General features: G+C 34.3%; 1 protein-coding gene and 1 pseudogene across 1 annotated transcript in view; one reads left to right on the top strand and one right to left on the bottom strand.

Moving 5' to 3' along the window:
- Positions 1 to 20,644, bottom strand: part of LOC133184557 (proprotein convertase subtilisin/kexin type 5-like) — a 163,562-nt gene that overhangs the window by 86,215 nt on the left and 56,703 nt on the right. Inside the window, exons 8-9 of the mRNA XM_061319645.1 lie at positions 18,990 to 19,148; positions 16,462 to 16,623 (exon numbers count right to left, since the gene is read on the bottom strand). Of these exons, the coding sequence (XP_061175629.1) occupies positions 16,462 to 16,623; positions 18,990 to 19,148 (321 nt within the window). The remainder of the gene's footprint in view (positions 1 to 16,461; positions 16,624 to 18,989; positions 19,149 to 20,644) is intronic.
- LOC133184474 (uncharacterized) lies at positions 323 to 4,002 on the top strand (annotated as a pseudogene).

Raw genomic sequence — 20,644 nt, 5'->3', positions numbered from 1 at the left:
TACAGTTATAATCCTAATTTGCCAGAGAATTGGACTTCTACACAATTAAAGGATTCGTTGAAATCTCACGGGATATCTTTCCCAGTCAGTGCTTGTAGATCTCTGCTCATTCGTCTATATTCAGATAGTATTGAAAGTGCGTGATCCCAGAATGTAATGGATCAACAAAACAACTCCACGATCCCGTAATGGCGGCGACCATCAAAACAATGCACTCGTGGATATTGTCTGCAAGTTAACGTCGACGGTGCAGTCTTTGCAGCAGAACGTAATAAATCTGACTTCAAGAGTGAATTCGTTGACTCAGGGAGCTGACTTACAGATGAATTCAAGTGCAGAGAGAACGTCTACGACTTCCACGATTACGAGTCCACCGGAGAACAATTATTCCTTGGACACTGCATTTCCTCGCATTTCTGCATCAGCTGCCGGGTCAGCGGAGCAACTTCCAGAATTACGACGAACTAGATATGGATTCTCAGCAGAGTCCCTTCCTCTGGTGGAGACGATTTCACCTCAACTTCGGCAGCAAATCATTGCAGGTAAGGACGTCAATTTGGCGTCACTGCTCATTCTGTACTATACACCTACCGATGAGAAAGATGAAAATAAAAAGCCTGATAAAAGACTATTGCGTTCCCTTACTATTGGGGAATTTATTCCGGCTTTCGGGATATACAAAAACATAATGGGCCAAGCATACCCCCAAAGAAGACAAGAACCTGATCTATACGAACGTGATCTTATTGATATGGCAACCCGATATCCAGGAAAGGGGTTTTATGAATATCATCGTCAATTCAGCCTCATGGCAGCGTCTCATCTGAAGTTCAACAACATTTTGGTTGGCTGGTCAGTTCGCAATAACACACTCTTTTGTAACCTATTTGCTAACACAAAAGCTCAAACCTGTGCCACATGCAACAGTACACTGCATTTTTCTGGATTTTGTCCATTAAACGGTCCTGCTGGAGATAAAAGACATGGAGACATGGACTCATGGAAGGAAAAGGCAGTTCCACAAAGGGAGAGAAATTTGCAATAATTTCAATGGTGACAGAGGTTGCCAGTTACCCAGATGCCGCAATGCACATCTATGCATTGAGTGTAAAGGAGAGCATTCTAAACAGAATTGTACTTACACAAAAAACTTGCATGCGCCCCACATTGCTGGGGCTCACAATCTACAGAAGATGTAGGACAGAGCTATAATAACAAAATTTCAACACCAGTGAACATCGACATGCTACAAACTCTTTTGTTGGACGATCCTGATCGGCAATATATAGATTATCTATTCAAGGGGCTTAGATTTGGTTTTCATACTGGGTTTCAGCATCTTCCCAAGAAATCGCATGAATGTAAGAATTTGAGATTAGCTTTATTAAATTCAGACAGTGTTACAGAACTAATACAAAAAGAACTTTCCATGGGTTATTAGTCCCCTACCGGTGAAACCGGAGGGGACTATAGGTTTCCTCTGAGTCTGTCCGTCCGTCTGTCTGTCCGTCTGTCTGTCTGTCTGTCTGTCTGTCTGTCCCTCTGTCTGTCTGTCAGTCTGTCCCACTTGGTTTTCCGCACTTTTTTCTTAAACGCTTGCAGATATTGAGCTGATTTTTGGTATGTGAGTGTATCTTGATGAGTTACAGATCAAGTTTGCATTTCGTTCCGCTTCATTGATTTTTGACGGAATTACGGCCTTTTCAATTTTTAAGGGTTTTCCGCAATTTTCTTCTAAACGCTTGTAGATATTGAGCTGATTTTTGGTATGTGGCTTTACCTTGATAAGTTATAAATCAAGTTTGCATTTCGTCCCGCTTCATTAATTTTTGACGGAATTATGGCATTTTCAATTCTTAACGGGAACCAGATTACACTTGCCGGTAGGGGACTAGTATTGCTAATGCAATACTCTCAGAATGCTTGTTTATATGAGCCATTTGAGGAAATTCCCTTTGAACACTATCGCATTAACCCTATTGGTATAGCAGAGAGCAAATACTCAAAGAAGAAACTTCTCATCGTGGATATGTCAGCACCACACAATGATGAAGACAATCCTAGCCTAAATGATCTCATTGACAAGTCAGAATTTTCTCTTAGTTATGTAACTATGGACGACGCTATACAACTTATTAAAAGCTATGAAGAAGGAGCTTTGCTCATTAAAACAGACATCACCGATGCTTTCAAGATTATGCCCATAGCATACAACTTATGGCCGTATCATGGAATCCAGTGGAACAGACAATATTATTTCTTTAAACGTTTAGTATTTGGTAGCAGATCTAGTCCAAAAATTTTCGATTCCCTTTCGTCAGCTGTGTGTTGGATCGCACAACACAAATACAACATATCGAATGTTCTGCATCGATTTGGATGACTTCTTGGTGGTAGTACCTCCACATTTTGATGCCCATAGAATTATGGACAAATTTCTTGGTATCTTTAGAACACTTGGAATATTAGATATTGTGAACTCGTTTAAACTGCGCAAATCATGCACCAAAAAAGAATTGCTGAGTTTGTTAGGACATCTTAACTTTGCATGCAGAGTGGTTCTGCCTGGACGATCTTTTGTTTCACATCTTATAGCTTTGTCCACCACTGTGGAGCAACTGCATTATCATGTGAGGTTAGACAGTATGTGTAGAGCAGATCTTGCTATGTGGTCAGACTTCTTACATTCTTGGAATGGAGTGTCTTTTTTCATAGATGATAATATTACAGAAGCAGCTGATATGCAATTATTCACAGATGCTACCCCTACAGCTTTTGGAGGTTTCTACCAAAACAAATGGTTTCAGGGAGAATTTCCTGCTGACCTTTCAAATGAAACAACATCGATGGCGTTCTTTGAGCTATATCCTATCGTGATGGCTTGTCTTTTATGGGGTCATGCCTGGACTAGGAAACATTCTTTTCCATTGTGATAATCAAGCAACAGTAGATATTATCAAGAAGGGAAGATCTAAAGTCAAAAGCATCATGAAATTAATGAGAGCCTTAACATTTCATGCTGCTTGCCATCATTATATTATTCATGCTGTACATATTGATGGGGTTAAAAATACAATCACTAATTCTTTGTCTCGATTCCAGATGAAGAGATTCCGAGCACTTGCATCAAAAGCCGATTTGACACCAACTCTTTGCCTACATCATTCAGAGTTGCTGAAGAACTAAAAGATCAACTCCAGCATTTATGGGACTCATCTTTATGCAGTTCAACCAGGCGAACTTACAGCTCAGCTTTACAGTGTTTTCTGTCCTTTGTATGCATGAGTGGAATCGTGTTCCATTCTACTTGTCTACCTTTGGTAAACGAGAGTTTGTTAGTGTACTTTGTCACTCATTGTAAATCTGAGCAGGTCATGGTGATATTTTGACTGGATGTGATCAGCTTCATTATGTATAACGTGGTGTAAAAAGATCTCAAAACAATGTTATTACCAACAAACGCCTACCAATTACACCTAATATTTTGAAGCAATTGTAGATCTTATGTTAAAATGTATGTTTTCTTGTGCATATTTTGGGTTTCTGAGATGTGGAGAAATTACTTGTCAAAAGGCTAATTCTGTACATTTTTTACAAATTACTGATGTCAGCTTGGGAAATGATTTTTATATATTAAAGTTGAGAACGTCAAAAATGGATCCATTTTCTAGAGGTGTAAATATTACAATTTATGAAAATGATGTATTTAAGCCTGTAAATACCATGCATCTATATCTGCAGGTTAGGAAATCCTTATCATGTTATCCTTGTTCGCCTTTGTTTATCGATAATGAATTTATTCATATACCTATGCTTAGAGATACTTTTATACAGCGACTGAGATCTTTACTTATGAAAATTGGCCTGAATGATACAAACTATGCAGGTCACTCCTTCAGAATAGGTGCTGCCACAGCTGCTGCTGCAGCAGATGTTGAAGACCACATTATCAAAGACCTTGGAAGATGGTCGTCAGACTGCTATGTAAGATATACTGTATAGGGGATTAATTTCACGGGTTGTAATTTTCACGTTTTTCTCTAATCGGACACGATCGCGGTTTGTTGAATTCGCGGATCGGTGTATAATAAAAGTTACCTCCCTTGTCTTTATCCGTGCAATCCATAGCTAATATAGCAAGAACGACATTTATCAGCGTTATGTATTCACTTCACGAAGAAGGTAGGTTTATATAAAATGATTAGATTTAGTAGTTAATGGATGATTAATCAAAACAAGTGCGGTTATTAAATTTTTTTTTACTATAAACGTCAAATGACTTTCCTATATGCTTTTACGATGAGTGCATGTGTACACATCTTTCCGAAGGTATACACATTGCAGCGAGAGAAAAAAAACCCACTGGACGCTAATAATTGTATTAATGTAGGTAGACGTAATAACATCCTCCCATATCTTCAGCAAGTTCGATAGTTATTCGAATGATATTTTTTTAAACCAAAATTTCCATAAAAACTAATACGCATAATGCTAATGCAGGCAACAAATACACGTGGTAACGTTACGCACGGGTAATCAAAACCCATGACCCATGTGTTTTGATTGATAAACATGTATCTATTAAAACAGCTTTTTAACAAAAAATACAGGTTATTAGCGCTTTTTTGAATTAAAATAAAGTGTGATAATTAAGATAATTGAATGACAAGTACTATTTGTAATTACTGAATGACCATGTATTGTACGTACACGTATATATACCTATCGTAGTCCATTCTCAAATTTCCAAATAAAACATTGAGGTTTAATATTTAAAACTTATTCACTGTGAATTCACGGATTTATTAACACCGTGAATATAGCGAATATTAACACCGCGAGTTATTTCCCCCCTATACAGTATCAGAACTGATCTGAAGATTATTAAAAGAGCTCAAGGTTGGTTGGTCACGTGATGGTCAGGTAAATGGTGGACGCTTAATTTACCTGCTCCGATTATTGACAAAAATTTTCGTATTTTGTGTGAATATAGAAATCCATTCTGTTTCAAAAGCAACATAAGAAGTGGTGATTATCAAGTTCAAACCAAGTTTATGTGATTTTGTAATGTGGATATGGAATTTTGAGTATTGTGTATTTGTATACAATTGTTTACCGTGTCGCGGAGTTCACGAGTGAGTACTCCTCAGGTAAGCCTATTGTCAATCATGAATTCTGACGGTGCAAACATAATGTTCAAGCCGATTTATTTGAAGAACAGAGATCTTCAATCTGACCAGAGTAACAGGGTAACTGATTTTGAACTCTATGATGCGATTCATGATAAGATCGAGGATAACATTCACTGTATTCAGCGTGATAGAGACCTTTGGCGAGTGTATCTAAAATGTAAAGAGAGTAGGACAAAGTTGACCGTTGAAGGATTCGAGCTCCGTAACCTTTCTGTACAGGTATATGACTCAAATCCCTCTTCTACAGGAGCAAAAAGACATAATGATCCAGTCCTAAAGGTCACAATTAGCGGATTGCCGTTATCTGTTGATGACAGTGCTATCCTTGAAATGTTAGACAGCTTCCAAATAGAATTGAAAAGTGAAATTAAATACGAAAAAATCAGACACCCGACGACAAACCGCATGACAAGCTTGCTTAACGGCAACCGATTTCTTTACATAAAGCCTCTGGAAACAGGAAAGTCCCTGCCTAGATTTGTAAAATGTGCGGATATCAAATGTAGATTGTATCATTATGGACAGGAGAAGGGTGAGTCTCAGATACAATGCTACAACTGCTGGGACACTGGGCACAGGGCCAAAGACTGTATAAAAGAAATAGCATGCCGTGTATGCAAACGGCCTGGACATAAGCCGGGATCAAAAGATTGTGAGCACTACAGCGAACCTACTGATCGAATAGTGGTGTTCCAAGGAAAGGAAAACCCCCTATCCAACTCTTTCCCCTGTGATATCAAGGTCTTCGGGGAAACCCACAGATCGGCTGAGCATGCCTACCAGCTTACTAAAGCTCTTCGTTCTGGAGATTTCAACGCTACTGAAAACATCCGTATTGCTCCAACAGCTCTGGAGGCTAAGAGAATAGGAAATAAAGTGAAGATTCCAGAAAAGTGGCAAGATCAAAAACAAACGGTAATGGAGGAGATTATCCATGCTAAAGCTACACAGGTACCAGAACTTCGCGAGAAACTGGAAAATTCAGATGCAAGCACATTATTCGCCGAAGCCACAAACGATATCTTCTGGGAAACCGGACTTTATCCAGAAGCCACCCTCTATACAAATCCGGATAAATGGCCGGGTGAGAACAGATTAGGCACGGTATTGAGTAAAATAGCATCAAACTTTACCAGGAAACTCAGAAGTAACTCACTACAAAGGAAGAATACAGACGTTAACCAGACTAATCTGGACGGCTTCATTCGAGAGGCAAGACGAAACTCTAACAGGAAGAGAAATGTAAAAGACCAGGGGTAATTAAGCATATCTATATAGCTTCATGTAAATGGGGACAAATTTACTATCATTCTATTCTATAAATGCACGAGGTTTAAATACTTATGGGAAAAGGATTTTGTTGTTTGAATGGCTCAGAGATGCAAATTTTGACATAATTTGTTTGCAAGAAACACATTTTGTTGAAACAAGTGAAGCAATCTATAATTCACGTTGGTATGGATATAAAATTCATAGTTTTTCTAATTCGGTATATAGTAGAGGTGTATCGATTTTATTTCAAGAAAATCTTGACATTGAAATACTAGTAAATGTTAAATTATCTGAACAAATTTTAAGTTTGGCCAATTTTTATGCGCCAAATAATGAAAATGAGAAGAGTATATTTTTACATAAAATGTTGAAATGGGTCAATAAACATGCTATGAGTTTAGATAACTTAATAGTATGCGGAGATTTCAACTGTCATATAGATATCATCGAAAATAATAGAAATGTAAAGGCTTTAAGAAACTTTATGAAATCATTTAATTTGATCGACTGTTGGTCCTTCAGTGATAAAAATAACGAACAGGGGTACACATGGTGTGATGCGGACAATAATCCCAAATCTAGAATTGATTACGTACGGGGGGTTATCAAAAAGTTCGTGGACTAGCGTCATAAAATTAAAACCGCTTTAGGTACATCAATGAATTTTTACACATTTAGTTAGCATCATCTTTTCTATCTATAGAATAAACCATAAATCATTATTTTTATTTTTTAATAAATTGTTAGTGTTTTTGTAAGCAAAGGTATGTCCAGGCGGCGCCTGAGTGTAACTGAGAAAAACACTTTAGATATGAGTATTTGTCATCAAAAAATCTCGTTAATTCAGGCATGTGGTACGACACATTTGTTCCGTAAAATTTGCAATTTTTACCCCATTCTGTAATTTCTATGAAATTTTATCGTAAATTTTATATGGAGTGTCCAAACAATTATGGGCTTGACAATAACGTCAAAAAAGGGGAGGGGTTTCTTTTTCAAACACGCTATAGAGTTTCGCTCCTGGAAAAACTGGTATTGACCTAAGGAATGTTTAAACTGGCTACAGAAAAATAGAATGCATCCAGAGTACTTGTTTTTTAATGCCCAAAAAGATTCAGAGAGATGAAATATGAACAGTTAGTGTCGATTTGTAGTCAGGGTGTCAAAAGTCAGTCACGTCGAAAAGTGACGTTGATCATGTGTGGTAGAAATTGAACTCCAACAAGCTAAGTATTCTGGCATAATCAAGTGAGGATCTTTCCCCATATAAAGATCCATTTACAATATTATATGCATTGAAAACAGCTGCTCATGACATTGTTAATTCATATAAATAAGACGGGTTTAAGTCCTTATTTAACTCCAGGTAATCTCATCAAGATAAGTGTATGAGGTAGAGAGAGCGGACATTAAGAAACAATGACGTTAAACGGACGTCATGACACTAAACGGCGACAGCGCCGGGTGATCACATAAAGTCTTTTTAATTTTAGAATAATTTGGCAAATTATCAACGTATCAAGCTAAAATTTTCAACATTTCTTAAACTTTTGTTGTTTTATGTTCCGCTTAAATTTTGTAAGGCAAGATTTCATATTATTAATTTTATCGCGTCAGTCCACGAACTTTTTGATAACCCCTCGTATTTATGGCAGAAAGTTTCTGCTTTAGATTTAATCAAATTTTATTAAGAAAAGCTCCTAATTATGACGGGACAAGATTTAGTGACCACTTAGGTTTATACTTTGATTTCTGTACAACAGAAAATATTAGAGGGAGTGGTTATTGGAAAATGAATACGTCACTTTTAAACAAAGAAAAATCTTGCAATGAAATAAGAAACTTCATTAAAAAAGAAATACCTAGATAACATGATCATGACCCCATCGCTAAATGGGAATGCCTGAAAATATCAATTAAAAATTTTACAATAGCCTATTCTAAAGAAAATGCAATTTCCAAAAAAAAGCAAAATAATTTTATTGAGAATCAAATTAAAATATTGGAAAATAAACCCTATTCTCACATAAATATGAGATATAAACGACAACTTGAAAATGAAATTGATGAATTCTATGCACAAAAATGTAAAGGGCTTACATAAGATCGAGGGCCATCTGGATGGAAAAGGGCGAAAAAAGTACTGCATATTTTTTAAATCTAGAAAAAGAGCAACAGGGCGACAATACAATTAATAAAGTTACTAATGACGATGATATTGTCTATCAAGAAAATGATGATATTATGAAAGCTTTAGTCGATTTCTATAATACATTATATAAGAGTAAAAGAATTTGTGATCACGATATCGAAAAAATACCTTGAAAATATTGAATGTCCGAAAATTAGCGAAAATGAGAAAAATAATTGCGATAAGTTACCGACAATGTTTGAGTGTAAGGAAGCTATTAGTCATATGAAAAATAACAAATCTCCTGGATCAGATGGACTTCCAGCAGAATTTTATAAAATGTTTTGGAATGATATTAAAGATATATACTTCTTATGCTTAATTAAAAGTATTGAAACTGGAATTCTACCATTTTCACAACGAGACGCAATTATCTCCCTAATTTACAAAAAAGGTGAAAAAGATAAATTAAAAAACTATAGACCGATAAGTCTTACAAATGTGGATTATAAAATTTTTGCACAAATTTTAGCCTTACGATTACAGCTAGTTGCTAAAAATATTATAGGAAAAGAACAAAGTGCATATATCAAAGGAAGATACATCGGACTGATACTTGATATATATGAGCACTGTATGAATCATGATCTTGATGGCATATTGTTATTTTTAGATTTCGAAAAAGCATTCGACTCTGTTGAGTATAACTTCATGTTCAAAACATTAAGCAAATTTAACTTTGGAGAACACATTACTGACATGATCAAAACTCTGTATAATAATCCTACTTTCAAAATTAAAAATAACGGATTTCAAAATCTTGCTCTATGGAAAGGGGAATACGTCAAGGATGTCCAGTGTCTGCACTTCTCTTCATTTTCGTATTAGAAACACTTGCTATCCAAATTAGAAATAACAAAAATATACATGGTCTATCATTTAATGAAAATGCTTCAAAAAACATCAAGATAGTTCAACATGCTGACGACTGTACAAATGCATTAAAAGATACCAACTCATTGGCAACTACTTTAGATATTATTCACCAATTTAGTAAAGTTGCCGGTCCGAAACTAAACTTATCTAAAACTGAATGCATTTTAACTGGTTCCTTAATTGATAAGTACTGCAACAATTATGACTTATTTGGAATATACTTAGGTCATAATAAAGACGTGTGTTATGAAAAAAACTGGCTAAGCAAACTCGAAAAACTTGAAAAAATCTTAAGTGTTTGGCGAAAACGCAAATTAACAATATTTGGAAAATGTACAATAATCAATACTTTAGCAATATCAAAGCTTGTGTACAATGCATTTATTTTACCTAATCCTGATAAAGACTTCTTTAAAAGGGTTTCAAAAATCATTTTCAACTTTCTATGGAACAAAAGAGAGAGAATTTAACGAAATACTTTGATTGGTAAAATTGAACAAGGAGGAATAGGGATAATTGATGTTGAAAGTAAATTTTCTGCTGCAAAAGCTTCTTGGGTAAGAAGAATTTTAGATAAAAATACAATCACGCACTTTACTTTAAACAGTCTATTAGAAAATAGTAATTTATCAATACATGATATTATTAAAACAACGAGTTATAACTTGGATGATAAAAAATTTTGGGAACTGACTAATTTCCCGCAATTTTATGTGGAAGTTTTTTCAATGCTTAATAAGTGTAAAAAAAATTCAAGCAAAGCAACAGTATTTTGAAGGAAGAATTTTTATCCCAATTTATCTGGCACAATAATTTGTTCCGATATGATTCCAAAACTTTATTTTGAACAATGGATCAAGAGTGGTATATTGTATGTGAAAGATCTTTTTGATGAAAATGGTGAAATACATGCACTAGATTACTTTTGGGATAAATTAAAAAATAAAAACAATATTTACTGTGAATATATCATGCTCAAAAAGACCTTTCAAATCAAAACTTGATTGTTCCTATGCAAAATATATAAACATCCATAATAATGACTCGTTTTGTTTAGAAACAACTGTTTTAAGTCGACCAAAACTTTAAAAAGTGATTTTTACTACTCGGTTTTAGTTCAGTCAAAATTTCATAATTCAATTTATGAGAATAAGTGGAATAAATATTTTAACATAGATGATAAAACATTATGGAAGAATATATACATTTCAAAAATTCTCAATATGTATGACAAAAAGATTGCAGAATTCAACTACATGTTCAAGCTGCTTAATTGTCTGTTAAATACTAATGCAAGTGTAAGTACATGTAAATGGAATAAAGATGTATCGCCAATGTGTGAGCTATGCAATGTATTAGAAGATAGTGAACATCTTCTATTTTCCTGTGCAATTACCATTTTTTATGGCGAAAAACTAGTATATTTTTAAAATTTAATGTTTCATGGAAACGTATTTTGTTGGGATTTTACGGTGAATTATCAGAAAAAACATGTATTTTGAATAATCTAATTTCATTTCTTTGTTTTACTATATATAAGTATAAAATGAAGAGTCGATTCAATAATGAAAGAATGTCAGAAGATAAATTGAAATCTTATGTTAAAAACTGTCTCATTTTACAAAATTCTATTGTGAGAAAATGTGGCAAAATAGGAAATAACTTATATAGTGATGTAGCAAATTGTTTGTAGAAAAAAAAAGAAAAATCTTATGTTACGCTATTTATGGAGTAGACAATTGTATATCCAACACATGAGGAAAACAGTCCTCATGTGTGGTAGCTAGGGGTCCTCATTATGGACAGTGTTGGTGTTGAATAAGACCCCTTTAGCTACCCGGATTCAATACTTTTTTTCCTCTCTATATATATACATTGTATATCTTTTAAATCAATTTATACGTGTTTTGATTAAAGAAAATGCTGTAAAAGTAGTAGAATGTTTATTAGACAGGTATGATGCATATTTTTTTTCTCTCTCTCTGCAGAAGTACATGTATTATAATTCTGATATGTCATAAAATACTAATTGTAATGTATAATATAATCTATGCCCAAGATGTTGTATGTTGCATATGTTTTTAATAAAAGAAAAAAAAAAGAGCTCAAGGTAGACTTTGTCATTTTGAAACTCAAAAGTAGTTTGTTTGTTTTGTTTTTGTTTGTTTTTTGTTTGTTTTTGTTTTGTTTTTTCCCAATTAAGTTTTAAATTGATATTTACTACAACTTTGTCAGAAACCTTTGTAACCACCTCATAATACATATCCTTGGGAGCTTCACTGATTACTTCGTTTATTTGACGTCTATTCCTTGGAATTTTACCCCCAAGTCTATGTTTGTTTTTTGTTATTAGTAAGGTTATAACCACACCTTTTTATCATGCATATATAATTCATGTACATTGGTAGTTTGTTAAATTTTTTTTTATAAATATAGATAAGTAGGTAGTTTTCACTTAGAATAACAGAAATTTGTTTATGCCGGCTGGGATCAGCTCCAGGCTTAGTTTGCTCATTCTTGGATGATTTTTTTTTATTTTTAAAATTTAATGTTTCATGGAAACGTATTTTGTTGGGATTTTACGCGGATTATAAAGCGTAAACTGACCCAAACCAGGTTATACTCGAATAATTTGGCCAAGAATTAGAGTCATTCCTAATATATATATATATATATATATATATATATATATATATATATATATATATATATATATATATATATATATATATATATATATATATATATTAAAATTTCTCCAATCCGGACTCTGAGTACTCCGGATTTTTGTCAAATCCGGCTATAAATTTGAGTCCCATGCAGTTTTTTAACAAATGTATTAGAAACAAGACGTGTTTGTGAAACACTGATGCCCCCGTATGGCAGCTTATGGCGAAGGTTAAAGTTTCTCAAATGCAAGTCAAAATCCAGGCCAAAAGATAAAAAATGTAAATTTGAAAGCCCTAGCTGCAGCTGTTCAAAAGTTATGGCCAAGGTTATAGTTTTTCAAAAGTAGGTCAAACTCCTAGGTCAAGATCAAAGGGTCAAAGAGGTTGATATCCAGAGGAAGGTCTTGTCACAAGGAATACACATGTGAAGTTTGAAACCCCAAGCACCAACTGTTCAAAAGTTATGGCCAAGGTTAAAGTTTTTCAAAAGTAGGTCAACCTCCAAGGTCAAGGTCAAAAGATCAAAGTTTTTGTATCCAAAGGAAGGCCTTGTCACAAAGAATACACATGTGAAGTTTGAAACCCCAAGCCCCAACTGCTCAGAAGTTATGGCTAAGGTTAAAGTCTCATAAAATTTTGCAAAAGTGGGTCAAACTCCAAGGCCAAGGTACCCAAAGAAAGGTCTTGTCACAAGGAATACACAAGTGAAATATGAAAGTCATAGCTCCAACCAATCAAAAGTTATGGGCAAGGTTAAAGTTGACAACAGACAGACAGACAAACATATAAACAGACAAACATATAAACAGACAAATAGACAGACAGGACAAAAACAATACACCCCCGGGATCTTTCGATCCGGGGTCATAAAAATTCTGTGTAGACCAGATACTGTCTATTCTGTATTCCGAACGGCCATACTGGTCCCAACTGCTCATAATTAACAGTAATTATTTTCTCTAATCCATCCACACATAATAACCTGAGTTACTTCAAAGCAATTAACACCTTTCGTGAAGATGTGCTAACGTGTTTTTACATGAGTGACATGAGACGAACTCAAACGCGGCGGTAACACAGCCCACTTGGAGAAATATAAGATTAAATTACAAGTAAATTTAAAAAAAATTACTCACACATTTAACATGCTTTTAACTCCATATCACACAGTATAATAAAAAATCAATACAATATAAGTACCCGATTTGCAAATCAAAATATAAATCGGGATCGAAACTCAAACGTCTCATCCCAAAATGGCGCCATGACGTAAAAAGTTGTGCTTATAGTTACACTGAATGCGCTCTTTGACATGCAAAACCCGGGCCGCGTGATATATATAGTATAATATGCGAGTCTGTAGATTTTGACTCCAGTAACATTTCACGTTATATATTGTACTCGTAAATAAATCAACGAAATTAAATTTCAAATGTTTTCCTGCACTCCGGATTCTGTCTAATCCGGCCAAATTTTATGGAAACGGGGGTAGCCGGTTTGGACAAATTATACTGTATATATATATATATATATATATATATATAAGCAATTAACACCTTTCGTGAAGATGTGCTAACGTGTTTTTACATGAGTGCCATGAGACGAACTCAAACGCGGCGGTATTTGCCGTTGACACTGAACTTACCAGAGAAATTTGGATCAAGATCATGACATACATGTATGCTCATAAACAATTTCTGTACAAAAGATGAGTTTCCAATGTTTCTCCATTACAAAGGTATAGCCTAGACAAGAATTTTATACTTTTTCTTTCAGTGACCTTGAACTTAAAAGACCTTGCCTCAAGGTCAAAACACACTTTCCAGTCATAATCAATCTCTGTACCATGTATAGACCTCCAATAATTCTCTGTTACAAAATTATATCCCTGACAAGAATTTCATACATTTTCTACCAGTGACCTTGAACATGCCAGAAAACCTTGGGTTAAGGTCATGATACCCTCTTGCCATTACAATTTTTGTACTTAGTACCAAGCTTCCAGAGATTCTTCATTACTAAGTTATAGCCTGAACAAGAATTTTATACTTTATCTGCCATTGGCCTTGAACTTGTCAGAAGTACCTTGGGTCATGTTCATGACACATTCTATGTTCAGAAGCATTACAGTGATTCTCCATTACAAAGTTATAGCCCAGACATGGATTTTATACTTTCTGCCAGTGACCTTGAACTTCCTGGAACTTGCTTAAGTCAAGGTCATGACATACCCTTAATCATAAGCGATCTCTATACACAGTGGAGCTTCAGTGATGTTCCATTACAAAGTTATAGCCTGAACAATATTGCAGTGACAGACAGATGGCTGAATGTACAGATGGACAAGGTGATTCCCCCCCTCCAAATTTATCTGTGGGAGATAGGGCTGTGTCAATATATCGATTAATCAATATGTATCGATATTCAGGAATGTATCGTATCAAAAAAATAACTTCCAATACATATCTTGCAGACAGTTTTTCTAAAAAAATTGTGAAAAAAAGTTGGGAATTTCAGTCACCAGAGATAATTTTTAACTGTTTTTAATTAAAACTGGTCAATAGTGAAATAAACAATTAAGGAGAAAGCACATCTTAAATAACTATTGCAAAATACAGAATCAACTATATTTTAATATGTTAGTTCTACAGTCATTAAAAGTTTGAATTTGAAGTGTACTTTCTAAAGACAGTAAGACATGAACTTCCAATTTGGTAATAAAACACCCACTTTTTATCAAATTTATGCATTAAATGATTTACAAGACCTTTTAGATAGACTTGTTAAAGAATCCAATATATCGCATATCGCTTTATAAAATATCGTATCGTATCGGAATATTTTGGTCAAAACACATTTAATAGTTGGTTACTTTTGTTGAATAGATATAAAATACAACAAATTGTTTGAAAAAATTCTATTGAAAATATATACTTGTAAAAGGTAAGAGTTTGTATAATGTTGGTTGGGTCTTCCTGTGCTTATAACCTGTGCAAAATGAACTTACCACAAGTTTCCCTTTAAGGGGATGAAGGACACATGGTCACATGACTCTGTTTAACTACGTCATAGTCTCCGTTATATAAGTGCAAAACGTGTAAAGCATCAGTTCTTGTATATTTTTTGACAATTTTTTAACTTTAACTACCATCTTATATAAAAAAAAAAAATAATAAAGTTTTAACATTTTGTAAACATTAACAAATTATGAAAAAGATTGATCCACTCCTCTGTTTCCCTAAACTGCGCGTCCAACAAGTCGGTGACGTCATACACGATCTGTTAGTACAGCAAGATCATACTCGGTGAAGAGAGGGGTGGTATTATTATGTAAAAACAGGTCATAATCAGTATATGATGAAATATTTTGAGAAACGGGGAACACAAAAATGATTTTTGCATGTCTGATGACGGAAATCTTATGTAGGTATATCTTATTTCGCTTATTTAGCTTACGTGTGACGTCATAGTTGGTTTTTCCCATACTCGAGAAATGTAGCATGACACGTTTTTGCCATGCTTATGTCCTCTTTAACGATGTCCTGTGAAATAATGAGGTCAGCTTCATCATTCGAAACTTTTACAGTTAATCAATAATTTGAAGGATTTGCATTTCAACGTAAATTAAAAAATATTGAATGATAGAATTTTTGTAAATTACGTTTTTTATTGTTTAAGTTGTCTTAAAAAGTGCGCAATTTTCCCTATGCAGATGCAGTGTGATAGACAAAACTTGCTTTTTCGAATTTTAAATCCTAGTTATACTCTGAAATATTTTAAAAGATACATGTCCACTTTGATATTTTTTATGTATGCTTAAAAAATCCCATTATGGACAGAGTAATGCGCCCGGAAACATGGAGAATTAAAACTCCACTTAGATACTGTAGGACATAGTATTTGTCAATCAATATCTCCAAAATAAGGTATGAAACCTAATGATATAACTGCTTTCAGATATGTGGGACATACTTAATTAGAAATATACAAAATATGAAAATAATTGAATGACAAGTATTTTTTCAGCTCAAGGTCCTTCTCCTCCTTAAGTGTCAGAGACAAGTTTCATAAAACTATTATAAGATGTATCATTAATTTATCTGTAACATACAACAATTTTCCTCAAAAATGGCATTAAAAATGTACCCAAAAAAAATTAAAGTGGTAGATGCATTGACACATTTTTGAAGTAAGTAATATTCTGTCATAGGCAACACAAGTTATATGATATAATCTGAGTTCTTTATCCAATCAAACTTACCTATGGAACAGTCTGAGGGTAATGTTGATCCCCTAGAGGGAGTGGTGGAATTGCGACTACAGGCTGTACAGTTGTCATTTCCTGTAGCGCTCTTGTAGTAACCTATCATACAATCATCACATTGTCCAGTAGAATTTACGTATTTCCCAGGAATGCAGTATGCTGTGAAAAACAAATCAGTTTATTATTAAATGCAAGGGGTGTCAAATTAAGTTTAATTATCTAACCTCTATTATAATTACTAGTATTACTAGTATATATAAAATGAGTGTTTTAAAACTGTCTATTTCCCTGATATGCACTACTCACCTTGAAGGAAAGTGTGATCTTACCATTACAAAATTATGCTACTGACAAAAATTCACTTGACCAAATAACCATGGCTGCTTCATACCCTTTGTGCATATTTTAATCTTCTAATGTTTTCCATCATTTTAAAGGCAGGAATCCAAAACCTTTGACCCTAACATTTTAAACACCTTGTAACGCAAGGTCTTGCAGTACAAGGTATCTTTGTCTCATGTATTATAGTTTTAAATGTTTAATCATTGCAGAGATGCTAAGAGAACAATTCAATGCTTTTTTACCATGCAACTTCATCCAAATAAATGGTACAGTGTCAAGATACACCGTTGGTCACAGACTACCTTTGTATCAAGTATGAACCTCTTTTGTCTATCAGTTTTTAAGTTATGCACAGACAAGAATATTTCACTTTTCTTGTTTCTGTTACAGGAGTTACTTACTATGAAATATTTAACAAGAGGTCCATGGGTCACAATGTTCATACCTGAGTCACTATGACCCTGTTATTCATTGGCAGATATTTTTCCCTTATATTCCTATGTAAACTTTGATAAAATAGTATGGACCCACCCTATAAAAGGGGACTTGAGTTGAACAAACTTGAATCTACACTACCAGATGATGCTTCAACACATATATAACTAATCATGGCTTTGCTGTTCTTAAGAAGATTTTTAAACACTTTTCTTCTCTATTCCTATGTAAATTTTTGATGTTCATAGTAGCCCCACCATACATCCTACATCCAGGGGTCATTAGTTTGACAAACTTTAATTTATGCTACCTGAGGATGCTTCAGTATAAATATGACTAATCATGGCTTTGCTGTTCATTAGAAGAAGATGATCAAAGATTTTTCCTTTGTATTCCTATGCAAACATTTGATTATCTATTGTGGGCCACCCTACCCCTGGGTCTCATGTTTTGAACAAAATTTAATCTACTTTACCTGAGGATATGACAAATCATGGCCTTGCTGTTCTATTGTTGCCCCACACTACCCCTGGGTCTCATGAGTTGAACAAACTTTAATCTGCACTTCCTGAGAATGCTTCTATATAAATACAATTGAACTTCGGTATCTCGAACACGGATATGTCGAATACCATAGATATGTTGAAGTCATTTTGAAGTCCCATCTGCCTATTCCTTAAGTATTTTACCCTGGATATCTCAAACCCTCGGTTATCTCGAAGTATTTTCTCAGTCCCTTTGAGTTCAAGATAACAAGGTTTGACTGTATAATAAAGGTTTTGCTGTTCTTGAGAAGATTTTTTTGACACTTTTCCTATGTATTCCTATTCAAAGCTTTGATTAGCCATTGCCGGGGCCACCCTAGCTCTGGGGCTCATGAGTTGAACAAACTTTAATGTACACTTCCTGAGAATGCTTCTTTAAATGATAAAGCATGACTTTGCTGTTTGAGAAGAGGACTTTTTAAAGTTTTTCTATATATTTCTATGTAATACTCTGATTGCCCACCATGGCCCATCCCTACCCCCAGGGGTTATGATTTGAGCAAATTTGAATGTAGATTACCTGAGGATGCTTCAATATAAATAAGACTAACCATGACCTTACTGTTCTTCAGAAAAAGATATTTTTTTCAGATTTTTTCTATGTATTCCTATGTTTAACTTAGATTGCCCATCAAGGCCCCACCCTATCTCCAGGGGTAAAGATCTGAACAAATCTGAAGGATGATTTCACATAAATATGACTGATCATGGCTTTGCTGTTCTAGAGAAAAAAATTTAAAGAGTTTTCCTACGTAAAACTTTGCCTGCCCATTGTGTCCCCATCCTACTTTGTGGGTCATGGTTTGAACAAAGTTGAATACAGATATGTAAAGATTTCATATGTTTCATCATTTCCAGTCCAAAGAAGAAGATTTTTAAAAGATGCCATTTAGTTTTCACTATTTCTTAATTATCTCCCTTTGAAAGAGGATATGGCCCTTCATTTGAACAAACTTGAATCCCCTCACCAAAGGATTCTTTGAGGCAAGTTTGGATGATATTGGCACAGTTGTTCTTGCGAAGAAGTCGAAAATGTGGAAAGTTTATGACAATGCCAATAAAGACAACGGATAAATTTTGCTTAGAAAATCTCACACAAAGTTGAAAAGTTCGAAATAAAAAAAGAAGAACAACACATGAGGATGAAGAGGTTGTGATATGTGTCATTTGAGTGGCTAAGTAATCATAGAAAAACAGACATACGGTCACTGCAGTCATTTGGACTAACTGAAGCTTCATTGGTTGTAAGAAATCCATCAGGACATTTGGTGCAGGACATGTTTCCTCTGTATGCTTTGTAATATCCAATACTGCATGGAATACAGCTGTTGTGATGAAAGTAGAACCCCATGTCACAGAACACTGAAATTGTATGTTGGAAAGATGCTTATATATATCAATAGATTAATTGGCTGATTTTCAAGATTATATCAAATCAAATCATTAAAACTTGAATGCCATGTTTTCATACTAATTGAAAACAACTATAATGTTAAATGTTTTTTTATAAGTACTTGATAGGGAAAAACTATGTGATTTTGGAAGTACATGTACGAGGGTTGATCCAAAAGTTATGTCACAGCTTCGATAAAATTGCTACTAGTCGACGTAAAACAACAAAATTATAAATGAAGGAAGCTATATTTATTTCAAATTAGACCTGAAAATTTCAATTCAACATGATTTATACCTTTAAAGATATCGTATAACATGTATATACAAAGTGCGATTTTGGTAGCCGCCGCATCTAATAACGTCATATAATGGATACGTGCCGTCATACATGTACATTCAAACGATTCCCAATAAAAAAAATATTTGAGATTCACGAACACGTTCAGAAATTTCTGTTCTTCAAGAATTCTTGGTACCCATCGTACACTCGATCACTCTTTTTATAATTAAGTCCTCTGTCAAAATTCTTTGAACAGTACAATAAGACAAAGTGTTCGTATCCCTGTACATAACAGATACAGACGTGTCTTTTGACAATTAACATCAGACACCAGTTAAACGTTTCCGTCCGACCTCTCATCTTTTGGTCTTCCTGTCCTCTGCTAATCATTCAATGACCCGTCACTCTCCCCAAAATCGCTGAAATCATCTATAAACAAGACTCTTATTTACATTCTTTTTACTGTGAGTCTGATTAATCAACGTAACTGTCTATACTGGTAATTTCCCCATTTTGAAGTAAAAATGAAAAATGCATTACAGCTCGTTACGGCGTTTATTCCCCATTTTGACACTTCCTTTGTTCAATGCATCAGAGTAAAATACAATGTTTATAATCAAAAATAGCAACAACGTCATTTAATTTTCAACTGATCATTAGAAAATGACGTAAATTTTGTCTTTTAAAATTATTGGGCGATTAGGCGCGTTTTATGTGTTTTTTTTAATGTGTTTGTCTTTTTCAACCTAAAAAAATTCTTTAAAACGTGACGTTTAGTTGTGACGCGGCGACACCCCCTATGCTTTATGTTTGAAACATGTATAAAATGAATTTAATTAAACATTATTAAACCAAAATTGCAATGTTAATTAGATTTATATATGTGCATATTTTGGTATATTGAATTTGATAATATGACGCCAAATATAAAAGATATGGACACTGTGACAATACTTTTAGATCAAGCCTCGTATATGTAAACCATGTTGCGCAGGTAGGTTAAGGCTTCCCGTAGAATATGACAGTGCACTCTGTGCCTTCACATCTCTGAACTACCAAAATATGACGTCATAATGGAAAATGACGTCAGGTCACTGCAAACTTGAGGTGTTATGACGGGGAGAGTGTCATGAACTTTACACTTAATTTCAAACTGCATGTAAAATGCTAGATAGCTATTGCA

Source organism: Saccostrea echinata, unplaced genomic scaffold (genome assembly GCF_033153115.1).
Source record: "Saccostrea echinata isolate AGI-Se365-2 ecotype Australia unplaced genomic scaffold, CSIRO_AGI_Sech_v1 ptg000010l, whole genome shotgun sequence".
Taxonomy (NCBI): Eukaryota; Metazoa; Mollusca; class Bivalvia; order Ostreida; family Ostreidae; genus Saccostrea; species Saccostrea echinata.
The sequence above is the reverse complement of the archived record's forward strand: the minus strand, read 5'-3'. Positions and strand labels throughout refer to the sequence as shown.